This window comes from Acanthopagrus latus, chromosome 17 (assembly GCF_904848185.1).
Source record: "Acanthopagrus latus isolate v.2019 chromosome 17, fAcaLat1.1, whole genome shotgun sequence".
Taxonomy (NCBI): domain Eukaryota; kingdom Metazoa; phylum Chordata; class Actinopteri; order Spariformes; family Sparidae; genus Acanthopagrus; species Acanthopagrus latus.
In genome coordinates this window covers 27,450,609-27,472,119 of record NC_051055.1, presented here as the reverse complement: position 1 = coordinate 27,472,119, position 21,511 = coordinate 27,450,609, and the positions used below count along the sequence as shown (strand labels likewise).

Genomic DNA, 21,511 nt, shown 5'->3' with positions numbered 1-21,511 from the left:
TATTAGAAATCAAGAGGACTGAAAATGTATATTGTTGACCGCTATTAATTTGCAGTAAAAATGAATAATATTTGAAGTATCGAATTTTTAAACAACCAGTGATGGAATAAAGTACGATTAAGTACTGTTATTAAGTACAATTTTAAGGTATTTTACTGGAGTATTTCCATGTTCTGCTATTTTATTCTTCTTCTTATAGGCTGTTGATTGTGACGTTTTACCAGTCTGATATTGTTGTGTGTGGGACATTGTGTCAGAGAATGTTGCATTAGGGCAATAATAGCATATTTTTAAATTCCTTTGAAAAATCCACGATACCGGCCGGGGCTGATAATTGGCCTACCACTAATAAAAACAAATAGGGATATATTGGTAAAATGTTTCCATTACATTTGGATAAGGTGTGTCTTTATGTCTTTAATGCTATTTTTTATTTCCGGGTTTAAGATGTATAAAGTATCAAACTGTATACCTGAACTAGAAATGAGCAGAATAGTTTTCATGGGGTGCGCGCTGGGAGCACATACAGCAGGTGTACAGGTAATGTCTGCATGCTGGCAAAACTTTTAGAACAACTTTTAAACACAACGGGACGTCTTGATTTGACGTTCACTCTGTCACTCATCATCTCAATATTTGCTGGGAGGCTGCATCTAACATTTGGTTAAATTTGGTATGGGTCATTTCCTCTCAGACCACATGCTTTGCCTGAGAATACATAGTTGGCACATTAGTATTTATTTAAATAAACGGATCAGAGTCCCTTTTCTTGTTCTACTCAAGAGGTTGAGCTTTATTATTATTTGTGACAAACTAAATGATACTCTTAACTTACCGAAGAAGAGGAGAATCAGAATCACGTAACAATCCATTTCTGATCCCACTGCAATGAAGAAGGCAATCTGTCAGTATTAGATGCATGTTAGGTCACCAGACGTCATAACTGAACAGTTCTTATAAAGATTCATGTCCTAAGAAATGCAGCAAAATGAATAGGAGAAATGTGACTCTTGAGAAAAGTTCTTAGAAAATGAGTGAATCCACTGCTTGGTTTTAAAAGTTTTGCATAGAGGCATGTTAAAACACAACAAAGTCAGTACAAAGATACATTGATGGTGACTTTGTATTTCTGGGACCACTTTATTAGGTGGCTGGTTATCATGATTTTGGTGATTTGCTTGTCCATACAAGTTGGAATTCAAACTGGATTCAACTTGATTTGTTTGGGAAGAAAAGATGAAAAATGTTCATATCCACATTGATTGTGATCACAGCTCACCCCACACTGAGATCATTGAAATGGGTTTACAGTGATGTTCATATATAATGCAAAGTAATCCTGGTTACAGTTAAGACACTTTTTCAAATTACAAAGCAATACTTTTCCTGATCCATAAATGTTCCCAATGAGCAACTTCAAAACAGTTCAATGTGTAGCTCCACCTCGACTACCTCTACTACCTTTTAAACTTCTTTTAAATACTGAAAATTGATAATATGAGATGAAATGAATGACAACACGACAGCTTTTTATAAAGATATTTTCTTATGAAAACAACTTCAAAGTTTCAGACTATAGCCACGGGATAAAAAAATATGATTCTGATCATCTTACTTATTCCACATAATAAAGACATAATAAAAGACATACTTACAAATTCAAAGTTCAGCTGTTGATCATTGGGATTTGAGCTCTTTTCAGTAAATCTTCCACACATACAGACATCGTTGATGCCTTTGACACAAGGAGCACAGTGTGAAGTGCTTTTGATACTATTTTCATATGTAAATCATGACCTTGTTAAAAGTTGTCTCTGGTGGTTCATGTGTACATGAAGCCTTTCAAAGCCTCTTAATACCTTCCAATATGGATGTGTTGATAAGTTGACTAGCTGCCCTCAAGATTTAAAATGGATTATATACAGACATAATTTAGTTTAGGTTCACCTAGAATATATAATATATTTTTAGCCTGAAATAAGTCCTCAATGCAAACAAAACCAAATGTATGATATTGTCAAGGGCCAGAGATATCGCAGACATTTGTCTGCATGTTACCACTCTGTCAGTACACAATTTTGAATGTTTTTTTTGAATAAAAATATTTGAGTATCTGGTTGGATCAGACATTCACATTTAAATTTCATTTTAACACACTTGTTACCAAGCTAAAACAAAAAAGGTTATTTACACAGAAACAAAACTCTTCTTTCATTGCTGGTGTCTGTTGTTCCACACATCATTATATTCTATATGAAAAAGTTGTAAGGGCACCTTAAACAGTAAGACGTGACAGCCAGTGATTCCTGTTTCTTTATTTAAGCCTTGATCATGCCAACTTATATCAGCTCTTTATTAAACTGGTGACGAAATCACTATTCAGCATGCTCTAGAGATTGTATAATGCTCCAAGGTCTAATTTATTCACACATTTCATTATTTTAAAAAATGAAATCTAACAAAAGTTTTGAAAATAGGCAAATGACGAATTTGACAAAGGGCACTTTACTATTTACAGTACAGGGAACTCATGCATCTGCAGGCAAACTTCTGAAAAGCTCATATTTCCATATGAAAATGAGGAATCTGACAAAGGTCACCTTATAGTGTTGTTTACATCATGAACTGGAAAGTAAAATGTCTGGCTTTCCATTTGAAATATAATCCACATTTTCTGCCTTCACTTGATTCATAGGCAAAATAAACAAATGGAGCAAGAAAGTGGTTTTCAGGAAAGAAGACACACAGCCACATAATGAATACATATTTAAAGCTAGTTAGTTTCTGTTATACTTGTGCATTATACTAACATTGTAACTCAGCCAACAATCAGGTCTTATATGGATTACATTAATTCATGTCTATTTTGTTGTCCTAGTTGGGTTCTGAAGCGACTCAAACGTAGAGACTTCTGTCCATGCGTTTTGATACTACATAGTGCACAGTAAAATATGCTTTTGCCTCTATTTTCATATGTAAATCATGACTTTGGTGAAGGTTAACATATTTGGTGCTCATGTTTACATATTTAAACCAACCTTATTTGCTTCGAATATGGATGAATTGACTGGTTGACTAGTTTCATTCATAATGGCTTGTACACACGTGAAACTTAGGTCACTTTAAACAAAATTAATGGTACAAAATTTAAATAAATGTTACAAATGTTATAAATGTTATAAATTAATTGGAACTAGATATAATTTCTTCGAAATTTGAAAGTGGCAAAAAGGATAACTCTTTACCAAACACTATCAGAAATCATCACTGATGTCAGGGAATTACCACTCAAAGCAGAGTATCCTTATGTATCCTTCATGCCATGAGTGAGTTGAAATGAACAAGTGGGTGTTGACAGTAATAAGTCAAATCATTTCGTAAGAAGCTTTTTTTATTCACCCAGTATCATACACATGGAATTTTAAGTACAATGGAAAACAGACAGAAAAGTGCTTATAGTATGATAAAACTCTAAATTCTGTTTATGATGTTTATAATGTCTTCAATCCAAGGTTATGTCTGAACACACAGGACCAAATCAAGCTGATCTTGACATTTGAGAAGCTGGAACTATTAAAATTATTAGAGGTGTAGAAATTTCTCTAAATTCATCCTCAGAAATACTCTTCTGAATTGCATGCAGACATTAAGTTCACATGACTTATGTGGGAGGAGGCAAAGATCATCTGCTTATGATTAAAAACTCACCTAGTACTTCTGAAAGCAGACATTTTGGGGCACATGTCAATTTTTATTAACTTGCTGGGAAGCACAAACTGGACAAGATTTCTGCCTCACAACAGTTATTAATCACGTTAGCCATTTTCACCTGAAGCTAATGTCTGCAGTCATAAATGATAACTTTTTCAGCAGACCCAGCTAATCAGCAAATCTGAAGTGGCACTGTCAACTTTGCTTCAATTTTGAGAGCGTTATGTGCAACAAAGTCAATAGATGCCTTATCATAAAGCTGCCATATGAAAACAATATTATTGTGGATTACAACAAATGTGTAACGTACTGCAGATGGATAAATGTTTTGTTTTTGTTATGTTTATGTACTGATAAGATGAAGCTGTTGTATCATAGACTGCTGTAGTCTGATTATTGGGAAGGAGTTTCTGAATAAAAGTGATATTTAATCGATGACAGAGTAGCCATGTGCAGTAATATAGATCACTGAGGATGCCATACACTGAGTTGCATTGAGAATTCAAATCGATGACAGCTGAATTGTAATCAAATCGAATCGTGAGGCTAGTGAAGATTAACACCTCTAGCCATTATCCTCTTGCTTGGAAATTAACATAAGAAATTAACTGATCAATCACGATCTATCGTTTCAGCTCTTCCTTTACATACACAAAAAGCCAAAAAGCAGATAAAAAATCAAGAATGTAAATTGCATGAATATTCCCCGAGTTTCTCTTCCTCCTGTTTTCTGGGCTGAATCTTCCATTGCAGATTGAAGTCAGTCCACCCATGACTTGTTAGCTCGGCACCAACCTGAAGAGGAAAAAAATAACTACACTGATTAAATATCACAGGCCATACTCAATGTCAGTTTCTTCATCATGTGTAATTTACACTACAGGAGGAGAAAGAATTTTACCTGCTTCAGGATTTGGCTGTTAGTAGCTGGATCAGTTAAGTCGGCATCAGTCTGAATCTTCATCTTGATCATCCTCTTCAATCGTAAAACTGAACAGTACAATAAACAGTTATGTGTGTCATATAACAAAGGAGCCCATGTGCTGAAATTTGAACTGTTAAAAGGTCACCTTGATGGCAGATGAAAGGATACTTGTCCAGACAGTAGCCGTCATTCCACTCATGTTGAGGATTCTCAACCACACAGAATTGATTCCCACCGTAGTTATCTGGGCAGGTACTTCTCCAAAATCTAAAAGAGCTCTGGGTCTTGTCGGACCAAGTCCACGGCACTCTGTACAGACCAATCCAAGCTTGAGCACTGCCTGGTTTTGCAGAATACACGTGATTGTTTTCCTCGAAGTTCTCGATCGTCGGCAGGTCTGTGTAGTGTTCTCTGCAGTATGCTTGAGCAGAATGCCATGTTTTTGAATCTGAGATGAACACGTAGGTTTTCTCATTTTGGTTTGTAGCTGCAGTGGACAGAAATTAAGCCAGTTTAACAGTTAATTAAATGATTCCGGTTGCGTCACAGTTGTCTCTTCTGTGCAATTAGGCTACAGCCACACTATGATTTCACTATCTAACGTCTGTGTGTGGGAGTTTACTGCTCTGTCATGTTGGCCTTGAAAGTGTGATTGGCATTTTGTAGATCAACAAAGAATGTATGTATTCATGAAAAAAATACTAGATGAATCAATGGAAAACTTGTCAATTTAAACTGTAGTTTGGACTCCAACAAAGAAACCCATTCTGAAAATCGTCTGAGATTGCAACAAAGAAAGAGAAGTTTAAGTTTAAGACAATAAGTAAAATCCATAAACTCAGATATTTTCTTACCTTTGTAACAAACAAAACTCCCAAGTGATTGACAGGGCGCATCATTCCATTGTCCAGTACTGCCCATAATTACGCAGTTTTCATTTCCTCTGTCACTATTTGGTTCTATGCCACCCCAGTTGTGGTAACCAGTTTTGCTTGTGTTACCAGTTGCTGACCATCTCCAGGAATTTGTGTCATTGCCCATAAATTCCTTCCAGGACTTTGGGTCATCCTCCAATCCTATCCATGCCCATGAATAGGAAAAATCAGGTTTGAGCCTGCTGATATCATCCATGCTTTCGAAGGTCGCCAGGTCAGTGTACTTCTCTCTGCAGTAATGCTGAGCATCGCTCCAGGTCATTAAAGTGTTAATGTAGTAGTACTTTCGCAGTGGGAACTGTGAGCAGGAGCTGAAGCTAAATCCTGAGGATTGATGATAGAATGTATATTAAGCACAAGTGTTATTAGTATTATTAAATAGCAGATAACTAACATCCCAGCAAATATTTGTTGAGTGGTGACGTCATGTCCCTGGCTAGGGGTCGACTGATATGGATTCATCAAGGCCGGTACCAATAATTAGAAATCAAGAAGACTGAAAATTTATACTGTTGACCGCTATTAATTTACAGTAATAATTGAGTTCTTAGTATCAAAATTTTAAACAACCAGTGGTGGAATAAAGTACGATTTACTCAAAAACTGTTCTTATGTAGTTCTGCTATTTTATTCCTTTTTATAGACAAATAATTGTGATGTTTTACCAATCAGACATTGTTGTGTGCGGGACATTGTGTCAGGGAATGTTGCATTGGGGTGATGATATCACATTTTTAAATTCACTTGAAAAGTCCATGATACCGATATTCACAAAATGCAGATTATCGGCCAGGGCTGATAATTGGTCTCCCACTAATAAAAACAAATAGGGATATATTGGTCTCATTTTCCATTAAATTTGAGTAAGGTGTGTCTTTGTGTCTTTAACACTACATTTTATTTCCGTGGGTAAGATCAAACTGTATACCTGAACTAGAAATGAGCAGAATGGTTTTCATGGTGTGCGCGCTGGGAGCACATACAGCAGGTGTACAGGTAATGTCTGCATGCTGGCAAAACTTTTAGAACAACTTTTGAACACAACGGGACGTCTTGATTTGACGTTCACTCGGTCACTCATCATCTCAATATTTGCTGGGATTCTGCATCTAGCATTTGGTTAAATTTGGTATGGGTCATTTCCTCACAGACCACATGCTTTGCCTGAGAATACATAGTTGGCACATTAGTATTTATTTAAATAAAAGGATCAGAGTCCCTTTTCTTGTTCTACTCAAGAGGTTGAGCTTTATTATTATTTGTGACAAACTAAATGATACTCTTAACTTACCGAAGAAGAAGAGAACCAGAGTCACGTAACAATCCATTTCTGATCCCACTGCAATGAAGAAGGCAATCTGTCAGTATTAGATGCATGTTAGGTCACCAGACGTCATAACTGAACAGTTCTTATGAAGATTCATGTCCTAAGAAATGCAGCTAAATGAATAGGAGAAATGTGACTCTTGAGAAAAGTTCTTAGAAAATGAATGAATCCACTGCTTGGTTAGAGGCATGTTAAAACACAACAAAGTCAGTACAAAGATACATTGGTGGTGACTTTGTATTTCTTGGACCACTTTATTAGGTGGCTGGTTATCATGATTTTGGTGATTTGCTTGTCCATACAAGTTGGAAATCAAACTGGATTCAATTCAATTTGTTTTGAGCTGCACACCAATACTTTTCCTGATCAATAAGCGTTCCCAACAACTTTCTTGCAGTATGAAGTAATGTGAAAAAATAGTTGTAGTTCAATGTGTAACTCCACCTCGACTACATCTACTACTATTTTTAAATACTGAAAATGGATAATATGAGATGAAATGAATAAAAACACGACAGCTTTTTATAGAGCTATACTTCAAAGTTTCAGACTTTAGCTACGGGATAAAAAATATGATTCTGATCATCTTACTTATTCCACATAAGACATAATAAAAGACATACTTACAAATTCAAAGTTCAGCTGTTGATCATTGGGATTTGAACTCTTTTCAGTAAATCTTCCACACATACAGACATCGTTGATGCCTTTGACACAAGGAGCACAGTGTGAAGTGCTTTTGATTTTCATATGCAAATCATGACCTTGTTAAAGGTTGTCTCTGGTGGTTCATGTGTATATGAAGCCTTTCAAAGCCTTAATACCTTCCAATATGGATGTATTGACAAGTTGACTAGCTGCACAGATTTATAATGGATTATATACAGACATGATTTAGTTTAGGTTCACCTAGAATATAATGTTACCAAATTATTTATCAGAAAATATATTTTATTGGAAGTTTGCAAGTGTCAATTAGATAATAGACAACAGAGACCATATCAGAAACACATTATTCTTAAGAGTATTTGTTTGAGTGTGTGTGTGTGTGTGTGTGTCTGCTGTTGATAAAGGGAAGTACTATGCTGCCCTCTTTGTGGATCTAACAAAAGGTTTTGATACTGTTGACCATGCTTTGGTCATACAGAGGTTAAGTGATGTTGGTTTTGATTATAATTCATAACTGGTTCAAGGACTACCTCTCTCATACACATACAGTGTGTGACTGTAGAAAATGATCTTTCCGTGTTTTTACCATTGATTAAAGGGGTTCTGCAAGGTTCAGTACTGGGTCCTTTCTTATCCACAGCCTATGTTAACAAGAGTAGATCCTCTATAATAAATTGTAACAGCCATCTTTATGCTGATGATACAGTCCTCTACTGCTGTGCAAAAACAGCACATAAGGCCTTTGAAATTCTCCAGTAAACTTTTGACAAACTTTTTATCTGTCCGCTCTTACTGAACTAGACGTGATTTATCACTCCACCCTCAGATTCATTGCTGGTGTCTGTTGTTCCACACATCATTGTATTGCATAATTATGTAATATAATAATAATTATACTATATTTATCTAGCACTTATTAAAAACACAGTTTACAAAGTGCTTGACTAAACAAAGCAGAAGGAAGTAGAACAAAGATATGAGTGAAAAATTGGTCAAACGAAATAAATAATAACAATAAAAATGAATACAACTAGCAAATTAAAGAGATGGAATAAATCAAATAGGTGAATTATACAAACCAAATAAATGTAATATAATCACTTCAAACAGTAGGAGAAAAATCAAAATCTTGAAAAGATGAATACGTGAATTACTTTTTCCAGGTTGGGGAGTGAGAGCATGTGTTTGATTCTTGAAATGGACCGTAGGTGGTAGAAACTGGACTGGACCAGTTTGTTGACGTGAGGGATTAATGTGAGCTCCGAATCAAATTGAACACCAATATTTTGCAGTGGGATTCATGTTGATGGACAGGATACCAAGCCAATACTGCATCATAATGAAATACACAAATTAGAGTAACTGTACTGAGTATTGTGACTAACAACATCATTATGTCTGTTGGTGGATTTGCAGACAAACATATCAAGAATGTAAACTGAATTAATATTCCCCGAGTTTCTCTTCCTCCTGTTTTCTGGGCTGAATCTTCCATTGCAGATTGAAGTCAGTCCAGCCTTGACTTGTTAGCTCTGCACCAAGCTGAATAGGAATGAAATGAATATACTGATTTAATATCACAGGGCCATATTAATCAGTTGTAGACTTGAGTTTCTTATAATGTTATCATTCTTAATTATTATTCTTAAAAAAGAAAGAAAGAAAGAAAGAAAGAAAGAAAGAAAAACAATGAATTTTACCTGCTGCAGGATTTCGGTGTTAGTAGCTGGATCAGATAAGTCGGCGTCAGTGTGAATCATCATCTGGACGGTTGTCTTCACTCTTGAAACTAAACAGTACAATAAAGATGCTTCGTTAAACAAAGTGACACAAATCTGATTGTCAAAACTCTGAAGAATTTCTCAGGTCACCTTGATGGCAGATGAAAGGAAACTTGGACAGACAGTCGTCGTCATCCCACTCATGTTCAGGATTCTCAGCCATACAGAATTGATTCCCACCGTAGTTATTTGGGCTGCCACTTTTCCAAAATCTAAAAGAGCTCTGGGTCTTGTCGGACCAAGTCCACGGCACTCTGTACAGACCAATCCAACTTTCAACATAAACTGGTTTTACAGAATATGCGCGATTCTTTTCTTCTGTGTTCTCGATCGTCGCCAGGTCTGTGTAGTGTTCTCTGCAGTATGCTTGAGCATAAGCCCATGTTTTTGAAGCTGAGATGAACACGTAGGTTTTCTCATTTTGGTTTGTAGCTGCAGGGGACAGAAAAGAAACCAGTTTAACAGTTAATTGAATGATTTCAGCTGCATCACATGTGTCTCTTCTGTGCAGTGAGGCTACAGCTACACTATGATTTCACTATGTAACATAAGAAGCTGTCTGTGAGAGTTTACCGCCTTGAAAATGTGATGTGTATTTTTCACCGTTTTCTGACATTTTGTAGATCAACAAACAATATATCATCATCAAATTGATCAGTGAAAATAATAGTTAATTTAAATTGTAGTTTTGACTTGAACAAACAAAGTGAGTCTGGAAACAGTTTGAGATGGCAACAAACAAACAGAGTTTAAGTTTAAAGCAGGAAGTAAAATCCATGAACTCAAATCTTTTCTCACCATTGTAACAAATGAAAGTCCTGATTAATTGACAGGGCGCATCATACCATCCTCCAGAAATGCCCATAGTCACGCAGTTGTCCTTTCCATTAGCACTATTTGGCTGTCCAAGTTCCCAGTTTTGGTAGCCCGTTTTGCTTGTGTTACCAGTTGCTGACCATCTCCAGGAGTTTGTGTCATTGCCCATAACTCCTTTCCAGGACTTTGGGTCATCCTCCAATCCTATCCATGCCCATGAATAGGAAAAATCAGGTTTGAGCCTGCTGATATCATCCATGCTTTCGAAGGTCGCCAGGTCAGTGTACTTCTCTCTGCAGTAATGCTGAGCATCACTCCAGGTCATTAAAGTGTTAATGTAGTAGTACTTTCGCATTGGAAACTGTGAGCAGGAGCTGAAGCTAAATCCTGAGGATTGATGAAACAACGTGCATTTAGACAACATGAGTCACTTGCATCAGTTTTCACTATTTAAAATGATATTGTAATTTTAAAGAAAATAAATAGTGAGATGATACACACACACAAAAAATAGCATTAAATCCAAGCAATTCCTGCCTGGATATAAACAGCAACATCATCACTAAGTAAACAACTAACGTCCTACAATCTTCTTTTTTTTTTTTTTATTTGGTATTATTGAATTTTCATTTAGACTACATACTTGCAATCAGAATTTACATATGTAGCTTTTCAAGAGTTGGTGATTTTGATACTCATCTTAACAATGGGATTAAAATTGTTACTCAAGAAGTTTTGCTCATCTGAGTATACTAATGAAAAGACCCATTCCACGAATACCAGTAACCTTTCGTTGATCATTACATTATATAAGAATCTTTCTAGCATCCAGACAGTGTCAGAGACGTTTGGCCTATTTTCTTTTTCAGAAGTTGTCTTTTAATTGGTTTTGTAGGAGGGTTTACTTGTGATAGAGTTAAGAAACAGAAACTTGAAACAAACTGAACATCAGTCTTTTGCGGTTTACTGTTGAATCCTGAAGGGTGGTGAATATCATTTTAACCTGCAAAAAAAACAGCAGGAAAAAGTCAAGCTGTTGTTCTAAAAGACCCCGATTTTAAAAATGCAAATGACGGTTTGTTGGGGCATTAAACCATCAATCTGTTAATCTATACAATCCGAATGTGGCAAATCTAACAGTGGCTTTCCATCTTTACTCCTTCATCCGTCACACCATCTGTGATGACAACAACATAAAATTGAATCGAATTGCAGATTTTGAGAAATGTGACACCTCTACCCATAACTTCTGTATTCAGTCCTGTTTATTTAATATATTCTGCAGAAAATAACCGGCAGATGTATTCAGAATATTTTATTCTTCTATCAATGCATAAATCTCTTCCCTGTTCATTTATTCTTTGTCTTTACCTTCAGGCCTTTATACGGTATAGCCTGTATGAATCAACAAGTTAACAATGCTGTGGCATGGGTGATGTAAACTAAAAACATAAACCCACGAACCTACATGAAATTATGTAAATGACCTTTGACCTTACCGAAGATGAGGAGACTCAGAGTCACGTAACAATCCATTTCTGATTTCTGATTGAACAAAAAGGCAATAGGTCAGTAGCACATGCAAGGCAACTTGAGAAGAATGTAGAAAGGAAGTACATAGATATATTGGTGGTGTGCTTTGTATTTCTGGGACTATTTTAATTGGATTTTGAGGTTACCAGTAATCAGGAAGTCCATATAAAAACTGGATTAAATGTGTTTGAAAAGATGACCTAAACATGTTGCTGTTAAAAAAAATGTTCATATGAGAAACATATGAAAGTTATAAATGTTTCTGTTTAGATATCGGTACACCTTCTGACCTGCAAATCATCAAATCATTGTTTAGGACTTCCCAATCAAAGCAAGTTTAAAATTTCAACAATTTCGTTCAATATTAAGGAATGGAAAAAATACACACACACACAAAAAAAACAGGAGCAAATCAAAAGCAGTAATGATTCCTCTGCATTCCTTATTAATTGCGAAGGTTACAGTGGTTTTCTCAAACATCTTACTAAATCACTTTAAATGTAAAAGTATACTTACAAGTTTGAAATCAAGCCATCAAATGTGGTTCAAAGAGATCCTCCAGCAATACTTGTTCAAGACTTCTGCGCATTTGAGGATAAACAGAAGCTTTTAACATTAAATACTTGATACTATTTCCATATGCAAAGCGTGGCTCTTGTAAAAGTCGTTGGGGGTTGGTTAGGTTATAAATGTACTGCTCCTTGCAGATCATTAGTTTAGCATAACAGATATAAAGTCCCTTGTTTCTTATTGTTCTCAACATCTGTTACAGCTAAAGTGATTCTTTCAACAATAAACTGACCTGTTCGAGACCAGATTCATAACAGAGCAGCACGCCAGAAATGTATTTTGACCCTAAACCAGTCAATGCTTTATAAATCAACAGGAGTATTTTATAGTAAATAATTTGACACATAGGAAGCCAGTAGAAACATTAGATTGTATTCATGAGGACTATAGACCTGAAACAGTAATGTTTTATGGACAAGTGAGGGCAGCAGAAACAAGAAGCAAATCCAACAATGACACACTGTATTATCACCTTTGATATAGTAAACACTCGCCCACTTTTAAATCCAGCAGTTGTGGACCAACACTAGCATTGATTTCGAGTTGTGCTCTGGCCAGAAAGTCCAATACTCTCTACTTTTAATGCACTTTTACTCTCCATCAACTCCCCAGGGAAATAATTGGCTCTTAGCTGCTAAATGCATCATTATGCTAATCAGCTAGTTGTTTTTTTTGGTGTGGAAGTGCAGATGGTTTTTAGAGTTGCACTTGGAAAAAGCAGCCGGGAAGTGGTCCTTTTTTGAAAGCGGCAGATGGAAAATTACAAACAATGAGCTGAAACGCACAGTGTAAAGCTTCTGTAAAGCTGAGGGGAGGTGCAGATATAGCTGGAAATTCTCTGTTTCATCAGTACGAGTAACCCTGATACATTGTGAAAACTAGAGTGGAACTCAGCAGATCAGTATGTTAATAGCTGAGAAAGTTCACACAAATCTCTGTCCCTCGATCTGGATTCACACCAGCATTAATGGGGTCTGTTCTGAGCTGAGACCCATCCTCCATCCAAGTTTCATGGAATTTCTTTCCATAATCTTGCTGACACATCAACCAACCAACAAATGGACAAGGGTGCAAAACCATCAACAGGCAGGAAATGAGCAAGCAAATCTCTGACTGGTGATTTCTTATTCAAACCAGTCAGATTAGATGTAAATTGTTTGGTGTTTCTGCTGCTGCATTTTCTTTGTTTACTACAGTTGAAGCTCCCTAGCTGTGTAATGTAAGACAGTCTTTCAATGTAAATGATGTGTGAGTGAACTAGGCTGTAACATAGCAATTAGTCATAGTAAACTACTAAAGTGTTCAAGTTGGATTTTGTATTTGTATGTGTCCGACTTCCAAATGGAATTGCAAGCTTTCTGCAGGTCATGCAAAGTCTTAAATATAATCAAATGCACAGAAGTGAGAAGTAGAGTCAGTGTCTCACAAGTTTGTTTACAATTGGATTTATTTATTAAACCAGTGCAGCCATAATCAATAAACCTACCAACAGTCAAGGATAGTTTTAAAAAGAAATTGAATAATTGAATGACAACAGTAATCAGAGAAATTAAATGGAAAACAAGTATTTGAGTATATATCACACAAGATGTCTCAAACATGCTGCTATATGTGTATTAACAGAGATATGTACATGCTGAGTGCTCCTGAGTCCAGTCTTTAACTTATATGGGACAAACATATCCTATGCGTTCTACAGTAACTTGTAGATCTGTATACAGTAAACCGTATTTGTTTGAGCAACGTTGTGGTTCAGCTTTCTGGGAGTTGCTCTCATAGGGTCAACTAGTACCTACATGGATAAAAGACAAAAAACGTTGGTATTTAGAGAAGATTCATTGTGTGCAATTGTGTGCGATGTGTGTGTGTTATTGTGCTTACCTCTAATCATTTGTCCCCTTTACTGGCAGTTTCGTCCAGGTCACTTTCACCTCATACACTCCCTGTTTATCAAATTCTGCATGAAACTAAAAATAAAGGAGAGAAGTGTTACCACACACACTTTCTTTGTGAGGACCAGGTAGAATGACCTCACAAGTAAAAATGTCCTCACAAGAAAGGTGGGATTTCAAGGGCCCACACAAGTCCACTAATACACACACACACACACACACACACACACTATACCTGCTGCTGCAGATCAGCTATGATTGCAGGATCTTCCATGTTTGCGTTGGACCTGATCTTCATCCTCACCACTGTTTTCTGTGATTTATTAACTGGACAGGGTCACAAACAGAAAAATCATTTTTTGCTTTGCTTAAAGCTGTTTTTAATTGATAAATCCCAAACTTTCTCCCGTGCAATACTCCAATGCTGCTATTTTTAGTAAATTCACTTTATTTTGGATTTTGCATCGTTGGACAAACGAAACAAAGGAAATGTGATCGCATCACATTTGACTATAGAGAAATTACATTTTATACATTTAATAGACCAAATGCTTAATTGATTAAATAAGGAAATGATATTGAAATTCATCTATAGGGGAATAATTTTAGTAAACCAGCATCAGTAAATTACCCACTTGTTCAGACTTCACTTTGACTCCGCATAGCATGACTCCCTCTCACCCCCCACCAAAAAACATATATGCACTTGTAACAAGTTTAAAATAGCAGCTCAGACGAGGGCTTAAAAATGCTTTGTTTGATTCATTCTTACTTGGTGATATGTTGTGTTTTCTTTCTTGTGTGTAATATACCCATTGTAAGTCGCTCTGGACAAAAGCGTCTGCTAAATGCCCTGAATGTAAATATAAATGTACATCCAGATGTTTTTAAACTTCATCAGTAATATTCTGAATTAGACACATGTTGCAAAGGAGTGATACATTTTACTTATTTCTGATCTCTGATCAGTTGCACATGCACAGTACTGATCAGGCAGCTGACAAGGCTCAGACCACACGGAAACCTCAGTATTATATCTCTAGCTTTAGTCTGTCTTTCAAACTCAGCAATGACCTAACAACGTTCAAGTGCTGCTTGACAGAGACAGATGGAAAGACATCAACAAGCCAAAGGCCTTAACTTCAACACATGTGCTAGTAAACTGTACACTAACCCGCCTAAAAGGAAAGTAAAATCAGTGTGTTCACCTGGGTGTTTTGTTCAAATCAAGGCCAAACCGAGCTGGAGGGGATAAAAAGCTGTGACTACTGCACAGTTGACTCGGGAGTTAGTCCCGTTAATATACATTCACATTGCACACAAAAGCCAGATGTTAAACGGGTATAAGTATTTTTTGGGCCAGTGTTAAAGGGGTAGTAGGTTGACTAGCAACAAAAATCTTTCCGGAATATAAAGCAGTCAGCATGTAATCTACAAAATTACATTTCTTATCTAACCGGTTCTACCTCAGCAATCAAAACATGACGTGTGCAAGTAAAACACTGCTGCATATGTCATGTCTGGCATCTAACTCAAGCTTTAATACAAGGTAAAAGTGATTCATACTTCCATAGCAGAAAAAAGGGTATGTTGCGTTGCACTGCTCATCAGTCCAGGTTCCATTTTGCAGCTCGACAGCTGCACAGTTTTCTTCTCCGGTCTGGTCACTAAATTCATAAGTTGTCCAGTTCATGAATGTGAGATAATTTCCGGTTTTTGACCAATGCCAGTGTCGAAGTCCACTGAGGCCAATCCACACCATATCACCATCCACCGGCCAGGCTTTGGTGACATAATCTCCTTCCAGGAAAGTGGCCAGACTGGCACTTATATCTTTACAGTAGGTAAGGGCATCTGCCCAAGTTAGTCTTGTTGAACCAAACAGGTAATGTCCACCTCAAAAGAAGTGAAAGAAATAGTGAAACATGGGTTCAGTGTACCATGAATAAATAAAACCAAACAGCTGTTGCCAGTTTTGACATTCATTCTTTGAGAAAACTGATGACAGTCTACTTAAGTAAAATTGTTAGTGAATCACATCAATATCAGTCGGTTTAACATTATCCTAAATTAACTTTTTCTTGTATAATTTAATCTTAATGTAATTGTTTCCAATCAGAACCTCCAAAATCTGGATCAAGCAGCTTGGGAAAAATAAGCTGTGGTTAATCCAGTTGGCAAAAAATGGTTTTGGTCTCAACAGTAAATTGATTCAAGATAACTCACTTGTTTAAATTATATTGAGGCTTGAAGTTATGCATAATTTTGGATGTGGCAGTGTGGTTTTGTAAATTCACCAAAAACTAAAAGTCCCAGATCCCAAATTGATTTGGAAAGATGTTTTTTACATTCTTGATGGGGTGTGTGCTTTTGGCTTAGCAGCTACACTAAAGATTTCAGCATTCGAAAACGGTGTAAATACAATTTTTTTTTTTTCCAAATCAGGTTGAGATCTCAGCTTCTGGGGACTTGGTTCATGCCAACAAGTGGTTGGAGCCATTTCATGTTTCTTTTTTTTTTTTTGTTTTGTTTTGTTTTGTTTTTCTAGTCCCAAGATACTTTACTAGTTTGAGAGAATGCTGCATCACTGTGTTGCTACGAAACTCCAGAAATGATGACAAAACTGTCAGTTTAGCTAAATAAAATATTACACTTGTTTAGGATCAGGGCCATGTAAATCTTGGAGAAGTTTTTGAATTTAACATCAACTTCATCTTCAAAACAATGTACAGCTGTCAGATAAATCTGGTGGAGTATGAAAATAATTTCTCGAATGTATGAAATTAACCAGTCTTCTAAAAGGATAGATATTACTAACGGTAATTGTGATTTACCCACCTCGAATACACAAGGGATGTCTTAATAAGGTGCACCTGTTATCCCTCCAGTATCCATCTTTAGTCAGGACTACACACACCTCTATGGTATTGACAATGTGCGGCTCACCAATATGCCAGTTGGTAAATGTGACTTTTTTTCCATCCACCCATCTGAAGATCAGCTTCCTGGACAGTCCTATCCAGGCCTTGTATTTGTATCCCCCAGCAGCACTGTTCATCATTGTGGTTTGGTTTTCCTTGTCATATATTTCGGCCAGGTCGGTGTGATGGTCGATGCAGTAGTCTTGTGCGTCAGACCAAGTCATCTTCTTGTTGACAAAGTAGTAGACATGTGAAGAGGAAGCGGATGGGATGCAGAAACCTGAGGAGGAAAGTAGATTTGTAGGAATGTTGAATATGAAAAATATTTCACCAAGAAATAAGGGTGTATTTCTACAAAAATAATAGTACCCCCCTAAATTGTAGTCCTCCAAGAGTCTTTGGTACCAAAATAAGCAGAACAGCAGAAGCACTGATTAGCGTGTTAGCCGACAAGTGTTTTTAATACAGTCAAATTTCTATCAGCATGTATGAGGCTGGCCCGTAATCATAGCTTGTGTGTTAGAAGTATTTCATTAGAGGTTGTGTTTTGTCTGTTTGGTGGTGGTGATGAAACATGAATGTCTGTGTGAGTAATAATAAAGTGTTTGTCAGTAATGATCACATTATGCATTCTACGTGAAATGATAACATGAGGAAAAAAAAAAGGGTCCTGCTGCTGTGCACGCTAGTTTGTTAATACATCAAATTTGGATTAATGTGCGGCTCAAGCTCCAATCCTTCTTCCCCATTTAATGCATGAATGGGTCATGTACTTCAGTTTTGTATTTTTACTTAAGTAAAGGATCTGAATACTTCTTCCACCATTGCTATAAACCCCGCAGCTGGAAAATCAGACTACATGAAGGCATGTTCCAATAATCTATCATGGGTCAATCATCACATAAATCACATCTCACCTGTAAGCGCGAGTAATACAATCACAGTCTCATCCATGTTGACTTTGATCAACTGTGGATGACAAAAAAAGATCCCGACATGAGAGCTGAAGGATGCTCACACATTTAAAAAAGACATTTTCATAAGATCCGCTGCTTGCTGAGACTTCTGGACTGCCTTCACAAAGGTGAATACAAATTCGGCACAAAGATACTTAAAATATCACATTTACTCATTACTGTCGGCCGACATCGGCCTCCTAGGTGTTTCCAGAATTTAATCCAAACACAGTGAAACTGCTTTTGGCTCAAATGCAGCACAGAACCTGAAGATAAAAACTAAGAGATCAAATGCATACAGTTTGCTTTTGATCATAAATTTCTCTGTGTTTGACTTTTTATTACCGTCTTTGAGGCTGAGCATCATTTAAAAAAAACATTTTGTGCCCTATCTGTAAAGTCAAACAATTACATGTTTAGTTCATTCATTTATTCCAGTTTTGTATCCTTTATTGACTAAATTCGGACAAACTGCATGAAAAAGAAAACCATTTTACTTAACACTTACTTTAAAGAGTTATTTTCATCTCATTCACATTGCAAATATAAAATAAAGTTAAAAAAAAAAACAGCTGAATAGCAATGAACGGATCACAAAAATCAGAGTTTAAAACTTTCACTTACAGACTTAAGATTTCTGGAGTCGTCCTCTTCAGTGTTTGACTGCTACGGTTGTTGTGTCTGAGGCTGTTTTTATATTATAATGCAAATCAGTACTGTATGAGTTACAGTTGAATGATAAACTTTGAATGGGACAGATCGGTTGAGAAAACTGTGACACACCCTTGCTGGCAAAAACAATATTTTCCTTTTCTTACCAGTTAATACCAGTAGAGCAAGTTTAGCCTTGTTTGATCTGCATATGAGATATTTTTAGATCAACACCGTGTGTGACAGGTTGATTCCAAATGTCCTCGAGTATGAATTGTTGCTCTTAGTTGGTAAATGATTTTCCTCATAATCCACCAGTCCAGATATGTTTACATTAAACATGGTAATATTTTATTTTGATAAGCTAGCAGCCACTTAACTTAGCATGAAGACTGTAAGGCTTAACAAGATGTAACACGTCTATAAGTGAGCTTTAGAGTCCTCTCGTCTTTATGCTAAGCTAACCTGCTGCCTGTGTAGCTTCATATTTTACATACAATCGTGAGAGTTGTCAATATTCTCATGTAATTCTAAGCAAAAACAGTTTTTACTGTGTAGAACTATAAGCTGCCACTGATCTGATGTCAGTGTTAAATCAAACTTTATTGATACTTGAATGTTTTAATATAGAGTGAACTTTTTTTGTTTTAATGACACAGACTGGAGATTCACGCATGCCTGTGCTCTTCTTTTTGTTTACCACATTTACATCATCATCATCAGACCTGGATGAAGTTGTCATTATGTGGTCAGTTACATTTGAATGAAACATCAAGAACATTTTGAAATGCAAATAATGTGATACTGTCAGAAGCTCAAGAAAAATTGACTTAAAGAAATCAGACAAAGAAGAAATTAAAAGGTTCCTGGTGATGTTGACATACCCATGATGTGTTTGAGAAAACTCCCCATAGCACCCTTTAATTTAAAAAATATAATTGATCCTTCAGGGGAAAAACAATTGACAGATCTGCTACAAAAAAGTCAGATCCTGGAGGAGATTTCATGTATTGTTTCCTGTTCTTTCTCAGAAAGTTTAGTGCCACATTCAAGTTTTCCTAGTTCAGAGCTCAAATGTCTATTTATAAAAATGTAATCTACATGAATGGTACCAAATGTAGTACTTTTTGAATGACACAGGTCCATTATCATCAATGGATGTAAATGTTGTGTGACCACTTGCATTTGAATGTTACAGTGATTTGAATACAAAGACAATCCAGTCATGCCTGTGGAGAAGAAAAACATTGATTTAAGAGTGTGTGTGCCACAGATGTTATTCTACATTCAGATGGCTGCAATTAACCCTCAAACTCTGTAATATAAAACACAAACTCATGCCTAATTCTGCTACATGCAAAATGAAAAAAAAAACAAACAAACAAAAAAAAACAGGTGCACAATTACATTTTGATCTGATCAGACTTTTTGGCACAATCAAAAATTGCTCTAAAACAAAAATTTAATTCTGTTTTTGTTTATTTCTATTTGGTGGACCCTGCCACCTTTCTAGCCTGTAACAGTCTTTGGTTGACTTTAAAATAAAGACATTTTTAGATCTTTGCAGTCAACACTTGTCAATATTAGCTGTTTTTTAGTTTATATAGGAAGATTTGTTGTACCGCTACACGTGCTCTCACTTTGGTTGTGTTTGATTGAGGTCTCCTTTATTCTCCCTGTAACAGAAAACAGGATTTATTTGAAACTCAAACCTGATTTAAAATGAATTGCAAGTGAAATGGAGCATTGGACTCTAACCTCATTTATGTTTGGCAGCAATTTGCATTTAAAGAGCTTTGAATAGAAAAGACAATCTTTTTTTTTTTTTTTTTTTTTTAACATGGAGACATGGAAAACAAATCTGTGCTTACCTTGAAATACAGAAATAAAATAACAGTGATTATAGTTTTATACCAGAGAGAGTTCAGGCTTTAAGGGACAGATTCAGAATGAGTGTAAAGGCCCAGCAGGGGCCATTCTCCAGCTCTTATAAGCCCTCACAAAAAGGCCGTCATCACTCCATGACTGTCTGGGAGAGGAATACTCCAAGCTGCTTCCACTCCTCAGTCAGGAGTCAGCCTTCTTACCCTGCACACAGGTGATCTGAATCTACTGCAATTAGTCCAGAGGGAATCTGAAAATCAGCCCAACACACAAGAAAGAAAGCAAGTCTCAAACAACAGGACTGCGACACAGTCTCACATTGTTTTATTTTGTTTGTATTTGGCGGACCCTGCCACCTTCCAACTTCAAACAGTGTTTGGGGACCTTATTTTCCTCCGAGAACCGCTTGTTTATTCAGTTATGTTCGTATCATTGCCTCATTAATATTAATGAGGCAATGAGGCAACTGTAATATTAACATAAACATGGCCTCATTAATATTAATGAGGCCATGTTTATGTAAATATTACAGTTCTGTGTTAGAATTTCTCCCCCATAACTACATAGTGCCCCTTAAATTCACGTGTGGGTGTATTCAGAAGACCATCACGGGTGATTTATACGTTTTAGGACTATAACAATTTTGTCTGCAAAATATAAACCTTTTTTCTCTTATCTCTTATACAGATTCTAAGAGCTCAATCCAACATGTACCCTAACCCTAAACTCATCTATCTAAATATATTTAGGGGGAGCTCAGCTCATTTGAAATGTATGCAAGTAAATTAGACAGTCCCTCTGCAGGGTCCTTGTGGATCTTTGTTCTCTGAAGTCATTAATGTTAAGCAAGACAAACTGGTAACATGTAGAAATCAAGAGCTTCTGGGCAAACAGCTCCACCTACTGGTAGATGACGTCCACCGTAGATTATCCTGTGCTG

At 36.4% G+C, this 21,511-nt stretch overlaps 3 protein-coding genes across 7 annotated transcripts; all 3 read right to left on the bottom strand.

The window, feature by feature from the left end:
- Positions 1 to 2,737: 2,737 nt before the first annotated feature.
- On the bottom strand, positions 2,738 to 7,580 carry LOC119005743 (macrophage mannose receptor 1-like). Its single transcript, XM_037073633.1, has 5 exons — positions 6,863 to 7,580; positions 5,491 to 5,895; positions 4,782 to 5,123; positions 4,613 to 4,701; positions 2,738 to 4,506 (listed from the first exon to the last, which is right to left on the bottom strand). Exons 1-5 carry the CDS (start codon positions 6,897 to 6,899, stop codon positions 4,390 to 4,392), a joined length of 990 nt encoding a protein of 329 aa, XP_036929528.1. The 5' UTR covers positions 6,900 to 7,580; the 3' UTR covers positions 2,738 to 4,389.
- Positions 7,581 to 7,703: 123 nt separating this feature from the next.
- Positions 7,704 to 10,283, bottom strand: LOC119005382 (C-type lectin lectoxin-Thr1-like). The gene is made up of 4 exons (XM_037072954.1): positions 10,147 to 10,283; positions 9,439 to 9,780; positions 9,268 to 9,356; positions 7,704 to 9,109 (listed from the first exon to the last, which is right to left on the bottom strand). Exons 1-4 carry the CDS (start codon positions 10,211 to 10,213, stop codon positions 9,011 to 9,013), a joined length of 597 nt encoding a protein of 198 aa, XP_036928849.1. The 5' UTR covers positions 10,214 to 10,283; the 3' UTR covers positions 7,704 to 9,010.
- Positions 10,284 to 13,520: 3,237 nt separating this feature from the next.
- Positions 13,521 to 21,435, bottom strand: LOC119005378 (macrophage mannose receptor 1-like). 5 transcript variants are annotated; one of them, XM_037072941.1, is made up of 10 exons: positions 20,559 to 21,435; positions 20,310 to 20,363; positions 19,871 to 19,916; positions 18,661 to 18,723; positions 17,998 to 18,049; positions 16,998 to 17,360; positions 15,726 to 16,055; positions 14,395 to 14,486; positions 14,149 to 14,234; positions 13,521 to 14,059 (listed from the first exon to the last, which is right to left on the bottom strand). In XM_037072941.1, exons 5-9 carry the CDS (start codon positions 18,032 to 18,034, stop codon positions 14,151 to 14,153), a joined length of 906 nt encoding a protein of 301 aa, XP_036928836.1. In that variant the 5' UTR covers positions 18,035 to 18,049; positions 18,661 to 18,723; positions 19,871 to 19,916; positions 20,310 to 20,363; positions 20,559 to 21,435; the 3' UTR covers positions 13,521 to 14,059; positions 14,149 to 14,150. The 5 variants fall into 5 exon arrangements, with proteins under 5 accessions (XP_036928836.1, XP_036928837.1, XP_036928840.1 ...); XM_037072942.1 differs by lacking the exon at positions 18,661 to 18,723; XM_037072945.1 differs by lacking the exon at positions 18,661 to 18,723 and having other exon boundaries at positions 20,328 to 20,363.
- Positions 21,436 to 21,511: the final 76 nt, after the last annotated feature.

What these genes read in the sequence shown, in the direction of transcription:
- LOC119005382 (XM_037072954.1), bottom strand. Translation starts at nt 10,213, where the DNA reads ATGGGCATTTCTGGAGGATGGTATGATGCGCCCTGTCAATTAATCAGG. An exon ending in GACTTTCATTTGTTACAATG is followed by an intron (nt 9,781 to 10,146) that starts GTGAGAAAAGAT and finishes TGTCCCCTGCAG; the next exon opens with CTACAAACCAAAATGAGAAA. An exon ending in TCCTTTCATCTGCCATCAAG is followed by an intron (nt 9,357 to 9,438) that starts GTGACCTGAGAA and finishes TGTACTGTTTAG; the next exon opens with TTTCAAGAGTGAAGACAACC.
- LOC119005378 (XM_037072941.1), bottom strand. Translation starts at nt 18,034, where the DNA reads ATGGATGAGACTGTGATTGTATTACTCGCGCTTACAG. An exon ending in TGTATTACTCGCGCTTACAG is followed by an intron (nt 17,361 to 17,997) that starts GTGAGATGTGAT and finishes TTTCCTCCTCAG; the next exon opens with GTTTCTGCATCCCATCCGCT. An exon ending in ACATCCCTTGTGTATTCGAG is followed by an intron (nt 16,056 to 16,997) that starts GTGGGTAAATCA and finishes ACTTCTTTTGAG; the next exon opens with GTGGACATTACCTGTTTGGT.
- LOC119005743 (XM_037073633.1), bottom strand. Translation starts at nt 6,899, where the DNA reads ATGGATTGTTACGTGACTCTGGTTCTCTTCTTCTTCG. An exon ending in TCTGGTTCTCTTCTTCTTCG is followed by an intron (nt 5,896 to 6,862) that starts GTAAGTTAAGAG and finishes ATCAATCCTCAG; the next exon opens with GATTTAGCTTCAGCTCCTGC. An exon ending in TCCTTTCATCTGCCATCAAG is followed by an intron (nt 4,702 to 4,781) that starts GTGACCTTTTAA and finishes TGTACTGTTCAG; the next exon opens with TTTTACGATTGAAGAGGATG.